Source organism: Anomaloglossus baeobatrachus, chromosome 11 (genome assembly GCF_048569485.1).
Source record: "Anomaloglossus baeobatrachus isolate aAnoBae1 chromosome 11, aAnoBae1.hap1, whole genome shotgun sequence".
Lineage (NCBI taxonomy): Eukaryota > Metazoa > Chordata > Amphibia > Anura > Aromobatidae > Anomaloglossus > Anomaloglossus baeobatrachus.
The window spans coordinates 132280956-132297389 of record NC_134363.1 but is presented as its reverse complement, the minus strand read 5'-3'; the positions used below and the strand labels follow the sequence as shown (position 1 = coordinate 132297389).

At 46.5% G+C, this 16434-nt stretch overlaps 1 protein-coding gene across 1 annotated transcript in view; it reads right to left on the bottom strand.

Moving 5' to 3' along the window:
• Positions 1 to 16113, bottom strand: part of TNFRSF25 (TNF receptor superfamily member 25) — a 69389-nt gene extending 53276 nt beyond the window's left edge. Inside the window, exon 1 of the mRNA XM_075327295.1 lies at positions 15838 to 16113. Within this exon, the coding sequence (XP_075183410.1) occupies positions 15838 to 16113 (276 nt within the window). The remainder of the gene's footprint in view (positions 1 to 15837) is intronic.
• Positions 16114 to 16434: the final 321 nt, after the last annotated feature.

The following is a 16434-nucleotide window of genomic DNA, read 5'->3' as shown; positions in this document are numbered from 1 at the left end:
GTAGTCACCAGTAGGTGGAGTTAAATGTATATTAATTTATAAATGCAGCATTGACCTGAATGGGAGCTTTATAAATCTTTATGCCCTGACCCCAGTGACGACAAGAGGTGTTAGTGTCATTGCAAGCAGGGAATGCATTGTTAGTGTGACGCCCAGGGTTATGGGGTACTCGTGAGTTTGATCAGAGTGTTATTTGGATAACCGACCTGATTCGCTTGCAGGGGCGGAACGATCGCAGTTGCAGAGATCGTGATTGCGACCAGGCCCAGGAGTGCAGGGGGCCTGCCGACTCCAGCCACTGCTTCAGCTGGATGTGCGTCTGCGGCTGCACATCCAGCTGAAATGGATCACGGTGCAGAGACTAATCAGGTCCCTGCACTGCGATACACACTGACAACAAAACAGACGCCTGCAGCTTTCAGCGGTGTTCCCGTGACTGATGCGGGCCATGACATCATGTGTTACCATAGCACTAATACCGATGACAGTAAAGGGGGCTTTACACGCTACGACATCGCTAATGCGAACTCGTTGGGGTCACGGAATTGGTGACGCACATCCGGCCGCATTAGCGATGCCGTTGCGTGTGACACCGATGAGCGATTTTGCATCGTTGCAAAAACGTGCAAAATCGCTCATCGGTGACATGGGGGTCCATTCTCAAAAATCGTTACTGCAGCAGTAACGAGGTTGTTCCTCATTCCTGCGGCAGCACACATCGCTCCGTGTGACACCGCAGAAACGTGTGACTCCGCTATGCGGAAGGAAGGAGGTGGGCGGGATGTTACGTCCCGCTCATCTCCGCCCCTCCGCTTCTATTGGGCGGCCGCTCAGTGACGTCGCTGTGACGCCGCACGGACCGCCCCCTTAGAAAGGAGGCGGTTTGCCGGTCACAGCGACGTCGCCGGGCAAGTAAGTATGTGTGACGGGTCTGGGCGATGTTGTGCGGCACGGGCAGCGATTTGCCCGTGTCGCGCAACAGATGGGGGCGGGTACCCACACTAGCGATATCGGGACCGATATCGCAATGTGTAAAGCTCGCGTTACCAGCCACTGCGGATCCGCTACAGAGTAGGATGCCGCGCAACATGGGAGTCGGGAGCCGGTGCGAGTGAGTACCGGGAGGGGGACAGGATATACTAGGAAGGGCCCAGGAGAGGAACATATATACCAAGAGGGGGACAGTATATACTAGGAAAGGGACAGTATATGCCAGGAGAGCCCCAGGAAAGGAACATATATATCTGGAGGGGGGTAGTATATACCAGGATGGGGGAGATATTTAGTAGGATGGGGATATACCAGGATGGAAACATATTTACCAGGAAGTAGCATCGGATGAGGGGCATATATACCAGGAAGTAACTCAGGATGAGGGGTATATATACCAGGAAGTAACCCAAACTGAGGGGTATATATACACCAGGAAGTAGCCCGGGATGGGGTACATTAGAACAGGATGAGGGACATTACTACATAATGGGGAGAGGGCAATTCGTATATCTTTATAGGATTTGAAAGGCTAAATGTATCCATAAATATACATACATCTGACCAACATGCAGGGATGGGGAGGCCCAGGTTCAAATCTTGCACCGGGGCCCATCGAACTCTAGTTACGCCACTGTTCATTCACATTAGAGAATCTTTAGCCATGTGAGCAATCCCTTGTGCTAATCTTATCCTCGCCACAGACACCATAGGTGTCTCGTGCCTGACCTTTGTGTCAGGTTCACCACTGTTCTGTGCATGTCCACAGCTCTACTGTGCAGGAGTAGAGACTAGAACAGAAAATCTTCATTGAAACCCAATCAGCAATCTCTCTGTGTTATGACAGAATGTGCATCATGGACATTATACACCATCATAACGGTGTGCCCCAAGAGGCGGCACTGTCCATGAGACAACGTAAGCACCTTCGTTTTAGGAAGAAACCACCATTTTACAGTGACAACTCAGGGACATTTTTGAAATCTAAGGTCTCCATGGATAATGTAACAAGTGAGTAAAGGCCCCGTCACACTAAGCAACATCGCTAGCAACATCGCTGCTAACGAACAACTTTTGTGACGTTGCTAGCGATGTTGCTGTGTGTGACATCCAGCAACAACCTGGCCCCTGCTGTGAGGTCGTTGGTTGTTGCTGAATGTCCTGGGCCATTTTTTAGTTGTTGCTGTCCCGCTGTGAAGCACAGATCGCTGTGTGTGACAGCGAGACAGCAACAACTAAATGTGCAGGCAGCAGGAGCCGGCTTCTGCGGAGGCTGGTAACCAATGTAAACATCGGGTAACCAAGAAGCCCTGTCCTTGGTTACCCGATATTTACCTTTGTTACCAGCCTCCGCCGCTCTCACTGTCAGTGCCGGCTCCTGCTCTGTGCACATGTAGCTGCAGCACACATCGGGTTAATTAACCCGATGTGTGCTGTAACTAGGAGAGCAAGGAGCCAGCGCTAAGCATTGTGCGCTGCTCCCTGCTCTGTGCACATTTAGCTGCAGCACACATCGGGTTAATTAACCCGATGTGTGCTGTAACTAGGAGAGCAAGGAGCCAGCGCTCAGTGTGCGCTGCTCCCTGCTCTCTGCACGTGTAGCTCCGTGCGGTGGTAACCAAGGTAAATATCGGGTTGGTTACCCGATATTTACCTTAGTTACCAAGCGCAGCATCTTCCACGCGGCGCTGGGGGCTGGTCACTGGTTGCTGGTGAGCTCACCAGCAACTCGTGTAGCCACGCTCCAGCGATTCCTGCCAGGTCAGGTTGCTGGTGGGATCGCTGGAGCGTCGCAGTGTGACATCTCACCAGCAACCTCCTAGCAACTTACCAGCGATCCCTATCGTTGTTGGGATCGCTGGTAAGTTGCTTAGTGTGACTGGACTTTAACACGCACTGTGCACATACTGTGTATGATCAGAACCTTAAAGGGGTCTCTCCAGACAAAAAAAAAAAAAATTTAGCCTATGTCATATGAGAGGACTGAAAAGAAGAATCAAAGATACAAGGTGAGAGCAGTAAGAAGCTTGTGGATGGTTATAGGAAGCGATTGATTGCAGTTATTTATTCCAAAGAGTGTGCAACCAAATATTAAGTTGAGGGGGACAACAATTTTGTTTGGACCATTTTTAAGGTTTTGTGTAGAATTATGTTCAATTTGCCTTTTTATCTTTGTTTTTTTTGTGTTGTTCCAATACAAACAAAAGAAATAAACATGTCCATAACAAAAGATGTGTAATTGCAATAATTTTCTGGAAGAAATGTTTGTGCACTTTTTTCTACCACACTTTTTCCTTCCACTCAACTTTCCATTAATATGCTTGCATACAGCACTCTGTGAACAGCCAGCTTCTTTAGCAATGACCTTTTGTGGCTTACCCTCCTTGTGGTGTGTGCCAGTGACTGCCTTCTGGACATCTGTCAAGTCAAAAGTCTTCCCCATAATTGTGTAGCCTACTGAACCAGACTAATGGACTATTTTAGGAAGCCTTTGCAGGTGTTTTCTGGTAATTATTCTAATTTTCTGAGATAACGACTTTTGAGTTTTCATTGGCTGTAAGCCATAACCATCAACATTAACAGAACTAAACACATGAAATAGATCGCTCTGTGTGTAATGACTCTATATAATATATAGGAATAGATCTCTCTGTGTGTAATGACTCTATATAATATATAGAAATAGATCTCTCTGTGTGTAATGACTCTATATAATATATAGGAATAGATCTCTCTGTGTGTAATGACTCTATATAATATATAGAAATAGATCTCTCTGTGTGTAATGACTCTATATAATATATAGAAATAGATCCCTCTGGGTGTAATGACTCTATATAATATATTGAAATAGATCTCTCTGTGTGTAATGACTCTATATAAGATATTGAAATAGATCCCTCTGTGTGTAATGACTCTTATAATAAATAGGAATAGATCTCTCTGTGTGTAATGACTCTATATAATATATAGAAATAGATCTCTCTGTGTGTAATGACTCTATATTTTATATAGAAATAGATCTCTCTGTGTGTAATGACTCTATATAATATATAGAAATAGATCCCTCTGTGTGTAATGACTTTACATAATATATAGAAATAGATCCCTCTGTGTGTAATGACTTTACATAATATATAGAAATAGATCCCTCTGTGTGTAATGACTTTACATAATATATAGGAATAGATCCCTCTGTGTGTAATGACTCTATATAATATATAGAAATAGATCTCTCTGTGTGTAATGACTCTATATAATATATAGGAATAGATCTCTCTGTGTGTAATGACTATATATAATATATAGAAATAGATCCCTCTGTGTGTAATGACTTTACATAATATATAGAAATAGATCCCTCTGTGTGTAATGACTTTACATAATATATAGGAATAGATCCCTCTGTGTGTAATGACTCTATATAATATATAGGAATAGATCTCTCTGTGTGTAATGACTCTATATAATATGTGTTTCCCTTTTTGTATTGAGTTATAATTTATTGAGATGCACCTGTAATTCACTTCAATATTCAATATGTACTGGAAAAAAGGGAAAAAAATATCAAGTGCTACCGTATGTGTAAATAATATAATACTGCAACTATTTGGGGCTTTTTTGCTTTTTTTTAGTGTTCATTGTACAGAAACATTACCTGGCAATCTGATTCTCCAGGTCAGGACAAATACAGAGATACCAAACACACAAGATTTTTTTTTTTATTAGTTAAGTCGTGACAAGAAAAAATAATCAAAAGTTTGATAAAAAAATGCAAATTTATTTTTTTCTCCTTATGGCATATGGTTAATTATATTAATATTTTAGTAGGCTGGACTTTTACGGATGCAGCTATACCAGATGTTTTTTGTTTTGTTTGTTTGTTTTATTTCAATTTTATTAATTGTTAATTTTTTTACACTTTTTAAAACTTTTATTTTTTTGCTATGTTTTTTATATTCATATCACATCTGGATAATGGGATTCAGCTGCTTTTGCTTACGGGGCCGTTTACTATGTATTAGAATAATCGGAGTTGACTGTTAGGCTATGTCCGCACGTTGCTTTTTACCTGCTTTTTACCTGCTTTTTTGCTGCTTTTTCAACTGCAGCGTTTAATGCCAAAATGGTTGTGTTCTGCTTTTCAAGCAAAGTCTATGGGAATTTGGGTTTCTTGTCCGCACTATGCAGTTCAAACTGCAGCCTTTTTGTTGCAGAACTTTGGTCAAAAAGACTGCCAGGACCCAACAACCACCATTTTCCCCCCTAGAAAGCACGACACCGTTCTCTTATAAATTAAAATACTTTTATTTGAATTTTCCATTTTTGGAGAGAGGCATGGAGAAAAAACCACTCTCATCTTTTGGCATAAAATTTGGTCGCAGCTTTAAACCAGGCATTAACTTGCCAACATCACGGGGTTCAGGTAAATGTACCGCCTTCCGGCCGTCCGGCGCGGGTATTTCACCACCACTTTTTCTACCCCTTCCGCTGCTGCGACTTAAACACAGAAAAACTCCATCAACTTGGAAAACAAAAAGGGAGGGAGGGTGGGAAACAGGTTCGGGTCCTGCAGCAGAGAGGCCGGAAGCAGGGCAGCACAGTGATATGTATCCAGGAGGCGGGGCTTAGGCCAGTCACACCACAGGAGGCGGGGGCGGCAGGTCAGTGTCTTTCTAGGGGGAGACCTCTATTTAAACATGCATAGGGGCCAGCAGTCAGGGGGCAGCATCTCAAGTTTCTGGCTGCAGTGCCCCTCAGACTGCCAGGACCCAACAACCACCATTTTCCCCCCTAGAAAGCACGACACCGTTCTCTTATAAATTAAAATACTTTTATTTGAATTTTCCATTTTTGGAGAGAGGCATGGAGAAAAAACCACTCTCATCTTTTGGCATAAAATTTGGTCGCAGCTTTAAACCAGGCATTAACTTGCCAACATCACGGGGTTCAGGTAAATGTACCGCCTTCCGGCCGTCCGGCGCGGGTATTTCACCACCACTTTTTCTACCCCTTCCGCCAAGGAGCAGCACCGCGCCAGCAAGCTGCGACCCCCCCCAAAAACTGAAATACCTGAGCCGTCCCAGGCATTTCCGAAACCACCATATCCACATCATCATCATTTGGGGTGTACCCATCCGAGCTTAAGGACAGCCAAATATTGCCTTCCAGCTGGCGGTGCCAGACCAACAACCTCTTGTTTTTTTTGTTTTTTTTTAAAAACACTTTATTAACAGCACAACTTGGGTAGGCCCTGATCGACCATGCGCCAGGAGAGATCCTTATCACATTCTTCCATAGCTCCCAGCCCCCTGGGCCAGAGGGTAACCTTCGGCTGGATCGTTGTAACACTCCGCACTAAAACAGGGAAACTTGTACCTCTCCGACCGGATAAGGGTAAGAGGCCTAGCTAGACGGCCTTGGACCAGATACTTGAAGCCTATGTGTATCACCAAGTCAGTTGTAGAAAAGAGAGCTCACGCAATCTTGATCGCCTCTGATAAACCCACAGCTGAGCCAAGCTCCGGCAACCTTTCCAATTACTTTCACTGTAACAGGAACAAAGAACCGACCACCAAGGCGAAGAGGCGAAGATCCGCTCTCCTCGCAGACAACATACATGGAAGTAACCTCGGACCCAATCACTAGGCCGACTTAGATCTGAAAGGAAAACACTGTCAGAACAGAGAATTCTCGTAACCATCAAACACCTCTTCTCTCCAAGGCGGTACTGACAAAACCCACAAAACTTTTTTTTTTTTTTTGGATAAACAAATCACAATCATGTCATTTTACATTAGCCCTGTACGCTGTTCTGAATCTCCTTACGTGTCGAATAAAAACCCGATTTCAAAAGAAAAAACCAACTCCGACCTGACGTCCCTCATAATGCATTTCCATTGTCGTCACCTGATCCCCTGAAACTGTGCTCATATATGCTGGCTCCTTAAGCCTTGTAGCACCCCAACTCTGGGAGAGTACGTGCCGGGGACCACGGCTGGCAAACACCAAAATAACGAGTAACCGTCGCATTACCAACCAAAAACCAGCCCACAAATTGGAGGACCAACTACGTGACGCTAAAATGAAGGGCCGTCGTCATGGGTAAAAACTGGCCCCATACACCCGCTCGCCTAAGAGACATAAACGACAACGTCGGGACACCCGCCGAGTGAGGGAAAAAAGATCCAAAATATCAATGTATAGATTTGCAATGGGGCGAACAATCCAAACCCCCACTTTTTTCTTTTTTTTTTTTTTTTTTAAAACAAAACAAACAATCTTCGGCTAAAAAAGAATAGGCCTACTGTGCTCCACTCGCTCACCATAATCATCCAACCCTTCAATACCTTTCACCCCACAAGACCCTCATCGCTTCAGTACCGTTCCGCAATTTAAAAATGGGAAGACCGACCTCGTAACAGTTTGCTTGCAACCGAAAATGGTGCACATTCGCTGAATACTGCAGGGCGTGTATTACTAGAGGGTGGCTTGTAAAATCGTCACGCACCTCAACCACCAGAGCAACACCCGCTGAATAACGTACCATAGAACCGTCAAGTAAATGCAAAATGGAGGCCCGGATCATAGGCCTAACTTCACCAAACACCCCACCATCTAGCTGAGAACTGCAAACCTTGATCCTGCTGGTGGGTTGAGTTACCAAAATACCTGGAATTGGGATTGCAATAAGGTGCCCGATACTAACCCGGAACCCAGATGCCTGTTTTGCCTTCAACCCTGCGTTGACCCATAAGAATTCCAAGCCACAAAAACCTAATCAGCCTGATTACTTATTCGAGGAAAGGGCTGTAGTTGGTTAAGGCTTTTACCCACCGGCATCGTCGGACCACTGGTCATTCTCCTATTTCCCAGTCAACCCCCCTTTTTGTGTAGCTGGAACCGAAATAGGGGGAAAGGCGCAATCAAGGTTAGGTTAATGGACCATGCCCCCCCCCCCGGGCCCAGCATAAGGAGCATTTTTTTTTTTTTTTTTTTTTTTTTTTTTTTTTTTTATATATAACTATATAAACACTTTGTATCGCAAATGATCCCAAACAGCTGGCCCTGCAACGCCGTAATACTCCATCTACAACTCTGTCTGTTCCTGCTCTTGAAACTATTATGGCATGGCACGGTGGCTCAATGGCTAGCTGCAGCCCTGGGGTCCTGGGCCCAAATCCCGCCAAGGACACCATCCGCAAGGAGCCTGTACTTTCTCCCCGTGACTGCGTGGGTCTACTCCGGGCACTCTAGCCTCCTCCCACACCCCCATAAACATACAGATAGGGAATCCAGACCGTAAGCCTCGATGGGGCAGCGTCCCCAATCCATGCAACGCACACAAAAACCAAAAGTGAATTTATACCTTTTAGAATATTTATGTGGAAGTAATTGTCCAGAAAATATTAGCGAGCCTAATTATTCTGTGAATAGCTAACCTTGCCGGTTTTCCCATCTCACTTGTTTATTTTCGGTTCCTACGGTAAGGAAAACCAATTAAAACATACGTAAGTAACCAAAGAGGGAAAATCTAGTACAAAAGGATGAAAACTACTTCACTACAAAAGAGAAGCAATTTTTGAAAAACAATCAAACCATGCAACTGTACAGAAATATACTTCTCACACTTCGATAAAACTATCTGTGGCCAATATCGATCCCTTCTTTCAATTACAGCATGAAATTAGGGGTAAAACAGGGGTGTTAGATCCCGTGATCCCATAATATTGTCACTAATCACTAAATCACTTGAAGGGTCAGTTAACCGGTGGCAACAAGATTATTACAAGGAATGGAGGCCGCCTGTATTAAACTAAGGTTGAAAAATTAAGATATGTTTAATTTTGGAAAGACGTCTCAGAGGAGATCTCATTCGTACCTCGTCCGACAAGCCTACAAGCTGCCGTAACCCTCAGTCTGATACAGCGCCGCACAATCAGCTCTGCCCTCATCTACTGTATCCTCACCTATCCCTTGTAGACTGTGAGCCCTCGCGGGCAGGGTCCTCTCTCCTCCTGTACCAGACTGTGCCTTGTATGGTCTATGATTATTATACTGGTACGTATTATGTAAAACCCCTTTCACATGTACAGCGCCATGAATTATATGGCCCTGTAATAAATAATAATAATTTGTATAAATACCCTCGTGGTCAATATAAATAAACTGTCACCAAACTTAATCCTCCGAAATAGGGAAGGCTTCTTTACAGTTAGAGCAGGTAGATTGTGGAATGCTGTCTAAAAGGGGTAGGAATGCTAGATACCATCACAGCTTTTAACGGAAACGGGGGAAGGGCGATTCCCTCAGCACCAATAACATTGATTGTTATAACTAACTTAGTGACAACATGTAGAGCTGGGCGGGAAGCCTGTTACCTGTGACATCACGTTATCCTCCCTAGGGGGACTTATCCCACCCCGCATTCCCCATCAGGGTACTCACCTGGTGATTCAAGAAATGGCAAGACGACTGGATCTAGCTCTACCCACGTAACGCCTGCTAAAACGACGCTCACACGTATCCAAGGGTTAAGATGACAGACTCTGGACATGGTGGCTACCCATGCCAAAGCTTGCTACCGTGACCCCTGCACATGACCGTACAACGCGATAGTCGGCACCGCACCCACCGCCGCCATAACATGCTAAAATCCACTGTGTGACAACGGGGAGGGGCTGTTAACAGTCACCATTGTCATAATGTCAAATGGGGTGTGTTTTGGCCTGGGAGGGGGCTTGGTGTAGGTGTGGTATCAGCAGGAGGGAAAACATGCCACCTGCTGACTGTTGCTTCTTGCCCCTGTTCACTACCAGCCCCCCTCAATTTGAACAATGAAGTCCTAACAGAATCCCTTAACCCGCCCGCTCACTGGGAGACCCACATGGTCCCTGGTTCATTCCCAGGCTAGCCCCCTTGGCATTCCCGGGCATACAAACGGAGGGGAGGGGAAGTTCAGTGCGTGTGGGATGGGGTGATTTGAACTCTTGCAGGTTAGTGCCTGCATACTACATTCCCCCCCACCGTGCCTCCAACCTGCGCTGTGACAGGGACTGCACTGAGTCTGCACTTCAATTAGGCTGTGTGCCTAATTCATGCGTCCTGCGTCCCCTGCACAGTCTATGGAGACTGTGCAGAGGCCGTACGCACGTTGCATAGTAGAACGCAGCGATTCAGCTGTTGCCCGAATCCCTGTGTTCTAAGAAGTGACATGTCACTTCTTCCGTGCGCTCCGCCGGCAGCCCCTGCTCTGTCTATGGCAGGAGCTGCAGGCTGAGCGCACGTTCTCTGCCGGCACCAATGCGCCTCAGAACGGAGCTTTTCAGCTGCACTCTGAGGCACACCTTTTAGGTGCCGTGCAGAGCGCACACAGCCCTACCCTGCTCCTTCTCAGTACTGGCGGCGGTGGCTGGGCGGCGGTGGCTGGGCGGCAGGTAGGCGGGGCCAAAGACAAAAAGCGCGAAGCGCTCTTTTTTAAAACTTAATGGCGGCTCAAACTGACCGGCGGGCGGGTAGTTCCCTCAGAACGCCGCTCGCCGGCGCACATAGCTTGAGCCTCAGCATGGAGGGAGCCGCTCACAGCTAAAAACGCCGTGAGCAGGACGCTTTCCTCCATGCTGATTTTTGGGGAGGCTGGAGGGAGGGAGGGGGTTAAGGGTGTTCAAAGAATGACGAGCACAAGCGGACCAGCGGGCGGGTCGTTCCCATAGAACGCCGCGCTCACCGGCACACATCGCTTGTGCCTCAGCAGAGAGGGAGCTGCTCACAGCTAACAGTGCTGTGAGCTGAAACGCTTACCTCCCTGCTGATAGCTCTCATTCCGCCTCCAGGAGCGGGTCCCTGTGTCCGGCTGTCCAAACAGGTCCGGGTCCTGCAGCAGAGAGGCCGGAAGCAGGGCAGCACAGTGATATGTATCCAGGAGGCGGGGCTTAGGCCAGTCACACCACAGGAGGCGGGGGCGGCAGGTCAGTGTCTTTCTAGGGGGAGACCTCTATTTAAACATGCATAGGGGCCAGCAGTCAGGGGGCAGCATCTCAAGTTTCTGGCTGCAGTGCCCCTCACTCAGCTTTGCAGTGCAAAGCCCAAATGGCAAAAACAACTGACATGTCAATTGTTTTTGCCATTTGGGCTTTGCACTGCAAAGCTGAGTTTTTGACCAAAGTTCTGCAACAAAAAGGCTGCAGTTTGAACTGCATAGTGCGCACAAGAAACCCAAATTCCCATAGACTTTGCTTGAATAGAAGAACACAACCATTTTGGCATTAAACGCTGCAGTTGAAAAAGCAGCAAAAAAGCAGCAAAAAAGCAGGTAAAAAGCAGGTAAAAAGCAACGTGCGGACATAGCCTTAGAGGGGTTCCTTGACAATAAGGAAATCACAAAGTTTTCTCCTTTTGCCCGCAGTAATCAGCTTTCAGCAAGTGTTCATTTTCCCTGCAGCGCCACCTTTGGTGAAATATGGAATTGCAAATATATAAGTGTGATTCAGGAAAGCACAAGTCATCCAGATCAAGAGACTCTTAAGGGGGCTTTACACGTTGCGACATCGATAGCGCTAGCAGCCCGCCCCCGTCGTATGTATGACATTTAGTGATCGTTGCCGTAGAGAACATTATCGCTACGGCAATGTCCCACGCACATACCTTGTGTCCGACGTCGCTGTGACCGCCGAACAATCCCTCCTTCAAGGGGAAGGTGCGTTCAGCGTCATAGCGATGTCACTGAGGTGTCACTAAGCGGCCGCCCAATAGCAGAGGAGGGGCGGAGATGAGCGTCTGGAACATCCCGCCCACCTCCCTCCTTCCGCATTGCAGGCGGGACGCAGGTAAGGAGATGTTAGTCGTTCCAGCGGCGTCACACACAGTGATGTGTGGTGCTGCAGGAACTACGAACAACATCGTTACTGCAGCAGCAACAATATTATGGAAATGAACGACGTGTCAACGAGCAACGATTTTGCACGTTTTTGCACTCGTTGATCGTCACTCATTGATGTCACACGCTGCGATGTCGCTACCGGCGCCGGATGTGCGTCACTAACGACGTGACCCCGACGATATATCGGTAGCGATGTTGCAGCGTGTAAAGCCCCCTTTAAGTGGGCTTTACACGCTGTGACATCGCTAGCCAATGCTAGCGATGTCGAGCGCGATAGCACCCGCCCCCGTCGTACGTGCGATATTGTGTGATAGCTGCAGTAGCGAACATTATCGCTACAGCAGCTTCACATGCACTTACCTGCTCTGCGACGCCGCTCTGGCCGGCGACCCGCCTCCTGTCTAAGGGGGCGGTTCAATCGGCGTCACAGCAACGTCACACGGCAGGCGTCCAATAGAAGCGTAAACATCCCGCCCACCTCCTTCCTTCCTCATTGCCGGTGGACGCAGGTAAGGAGATGTTCGTCGCTCCTGCGGTGTCACACACAGCGTTATGTGCTGCCGCAGAAACGAGGAACAACATCGCTAAAAATATTAAAATGATTTTTTGTTTCAGGACGACCTCTCCGCGGCAAACGATTTTGAGCGTTTTTGCAATCGTTTAAGGTCGCTCAAAATTGTCACACGCTGCGATCTCGTTAATGAAGCCGGATGTGCATCACAAACAACATGACCCCGAGAATAATTAATTAACGATATCGTAGCGTGTAAAGCCCGCTTTAGGCCCTGTGAGCACTTGCCGTTTTTTGCCGCGGATTTCCTGCGGTTTTGCTGCATGTTTCGCTGCAGAAGATGTTCATAACATCTCTGCAGTGATTCACCAGCAAAACCTATGGAAAAAAAAATCCTGTGCGCACTAGGCGGAATTTGACAGCTGAATGTTTTGCTGCGGGATTCCCGCAGCAAAAACAATTGCATGTCAATTCTTTTCCGCACGTCGCTGCGGGATTTCACTCCATTGACTGCCATGTAATCGTGAAATCCTGCAGGGAATAACGCAGGCAGCAAATTCTGTGCGGTTCATTGCGTTTTCCTGCGTTATTCCCTGCGGTATTTCGCGGTTTCAGGACATAATGTTCATCACTGCCCTGCGGTTTGCAGGGAAATGATGTCATTGTGACAGGAAGAGGAAGCGGAGCAGAGAGTAAACACACAGAGATCACAGACATAGAACACACACACATCACACACACACACAGACATATAGGATACACATAGAAATCAAACGTACATATAAAAATAAAAGAACAAAAAAAAACAATGCGGGCTCCGCTGTATTTTTATCATCCAGCCGAGGTAAACACACAGCGGCAGCCTGGTATTCTCAGGCTGGGGAGAGCGAGGGCCATTGTTAATGCCCCCCCCCACAGCTGAGAATATCAGCCCGCAGCTGCCCCGGGACTGTCACATCCATTATGCGGCAGTACCGGAGTGTCCCCGGCTTTTCCAGATTGCCGTGATGCGGTGGCAATCCAGGTAATAATGAGTTAACGGTCAGCGGATCACTGCCACTAAGTCATAGTTTAATCATGGCAGCGTCTATGAGACAGCTTTCATGATTAACCCGTAAGTAAAGTGAATAAACACTCACCACGAAAAATCCTTTATTTTAAATAAAACACAAAAAACGCCCACCTCTTTTACCCCTTTATTAACCCCTCCCAACACACAGCTCCGGCGTAATCCTCGCAGGTCCCATGGCGCTTGCATCCATCCGTGACTGACACAGCGCTCAATGCAGCCTCGTAACGAGACTGCAGAGAGGTAACTACAGGTCATTTCTCACGGTCGGTAATGTGACACACTACCGCTCGGGAGAACTGACTCTATTGTTTGAACTGTCCTCTATCTATTGACTATCTATCTATCTATCCCTCTATTTATTCTTCTATCCATTATCTATCTATCCATTATCTATTTATCTATCTATCTATCTCAAAAGGAAATGACTTTTTTTTTTCAATGTGCTTTATTGCATTGAATGCATTAAAACACATGTACCAACCTGCGGAAAAACCACACCAAAACCGCAACGAAACCGCAACAAAATGCATGCGGATTTCGGTGCGTTTTTTTTGGCGTTTTTTTTCCGCGGGTGCGGAAATCTTTCAGTGCCTGCGGAATTTTCTTAAGAAAGGACAGGGCCTTATAGCTGATCTTCACTTTAGGCAAAAAGTGAGAATGCTGAATATAGGGACCCCTCTATTAAATTAAAGGGGTGTTCTCCAGTTCTTATTTTCAGAAGTGCATTGCTCCTCTGTCTCCAAGATTTCTGCTTAATTAAAATGTTGATTGTAAATCTGGCGGCATGGCTGACTCAATCTGCCTACTCCCCAATACTGTTCATAACTGCAATTCATGTCTGTACCTCAGTGTCTCTCCTTATAATTAGACCTCTTAAAGGAAGATCTCTTAAAGAGAGGAACATGATTAGGCAAACCGACCCTAAATTTTAACTTCATCATGCACCCGAGTTGGGAAAGCTAACCTTGCCCATACCACAGCTCTCTATGTACAATGTCTATAGACAGGGAGCTGCTTATCACATGGGTTGGACCAGGGCTTGCCTGCCAATGATAATCTCCTAGTATTAAAACAATTACTGCAAGTAAACAATGACATGGAGCTTGATAAGAGATGCATCACTGCAATTGGTGTTTTATCCCTATAGCAGCTTATCTTCAGATTACATAGCAAAAGCCTGCTGACAGATTTGATTCCCTTTAAAGTACCACTCCAGCGTTTTTTTAGTATTTCTTTTCACCATTGGAGTAGCACTTTAAATGTAAGCCCCCTGCCTCACCTACGGGGGGCTTCACCTTCTATTGACACTGCTACAGTCCCACTGTGCCATCTTGTGCTCGTAATTTCTAATTGGCTAGAAATCAGAAGTTAAGTCACAAGCTTTCAATAAAAGTCTATGAGAGCCAGAATGAGGTCAGAACAAGGTTCTCATAGACTTGTATAGAGTTGTAACCTCCAGTGTGCTCCAGGAAACACTGGAGGAGCGGGCAGGTCGCAAATCACCAAGACCGACCGGACTGGTGGAAAAGAAGCTGAAGCTGCCAGAAGGTGAGTATCAGACAGGGGGCTTACACTTAAAGACTTAAAGCAGCATTCCAGCGGTGCAATAAAAAAAGCAGGAGTGGTGCTTTAAGGAAACAGAAGCTCTAGAGTGATGCTATCTGATGTTCAGCGTGGCACTCATTGGGTGTCATGGTGGCGTCGAACTCTGTTTACACTGCAGTCTCACAAACAGCCTGGGATCACTAAGGTGCACAGCCTGTCTTGGGCATCCACTGGTTCTTGCTTAACTTCGCCTTTACAAGGTTCTGGATTCTGGGGCTGAGTGTCGGATATAGCTTTGCTTCCTCGGTTCCACTAGTTATCCTATCATTTGGTGGTCTACAAGTTGCGGATTCGCGTGGTGTGTGAGTCCTCCAGTTGTGTATTTATTTCCTACCCCTTTTGTTTTACTCCCCAGTTCACATACTGTCTCTCCTTCATGTTTAAGTGTGGTGTGCGAGTCTTCAGTTACCCTTGTCTGTGCCTTTTTGTGGGATTTTTGGTTTCTGGGTTTCCGGCCCACTCCCTTGGTGAGGGAGTAGTATTAGAACTCGGACAGGAGACAGGGTCACGCTGGGGGCTCGAACCTGGCTACCATCAAACCTACCTTTGAGATAAGGGACAGCAGCAGGGCCCCAGTCTTAGGGTCTGCTTAGGAACCCCTATTCCATCTGTACACACCCTGTGACCAGTGAACACTCCTTTAGCTGGCAGATATTCCTCTAAACTCTTGTATATCTGTCACAGTTTCCCCTAATTTATCTGGTGATGTTCCGAACAATACTGTACCCCACCATGTTCTGGCGGAATCTCCAGGCAGTTTTATTTATTTACTACACCCACTGGATTGTGAAGTGTCTTCTCAGAGATGAGCCACAATGACATGCTTTGCATAAGGAGTTCAGGGAAGGAGACCGACAGGAAAAGCTGAGTAAGGCACAAGATAGAAAGTAGAACAGATAACCGGAAAACCACACAGCACACAAAGCTGTTTCTGGTAAAAGTCTCTACAATAACGTAGAAGCCGCCGAGCTCCTGAGTAATTAGATACTTAAGAGCGGAGAGATGTACAATAACACGGCGCAGCAGCTTATGGAAAATTCTAAAGGGCAAATTCATCTATGACGAGTTTACACATAAAGTGTTTCTATATAATATGGTGAGTTACTTTGTAAAAATATTGCAAATACTGAAGTGAGAAGTGATGGGCACTGCCGGTGTGATGTCACCGCTGCAGGCAAAACACCAACACACAGGCAGGCGGGGAGCTGGCGCTGGACCCAAGGAGGGCGAGTATCTGTTAGAGCTTTTGGGGACCACTTTCCTTAAAGTGGAAAAACCCCTTTCATAGCACAAGAGCCAACTGTACACACACATGACCGCAAGTATGTCATTTGGAAAGTCAGCTGAGGCTCTAGACACCACAGGACCACAACTATG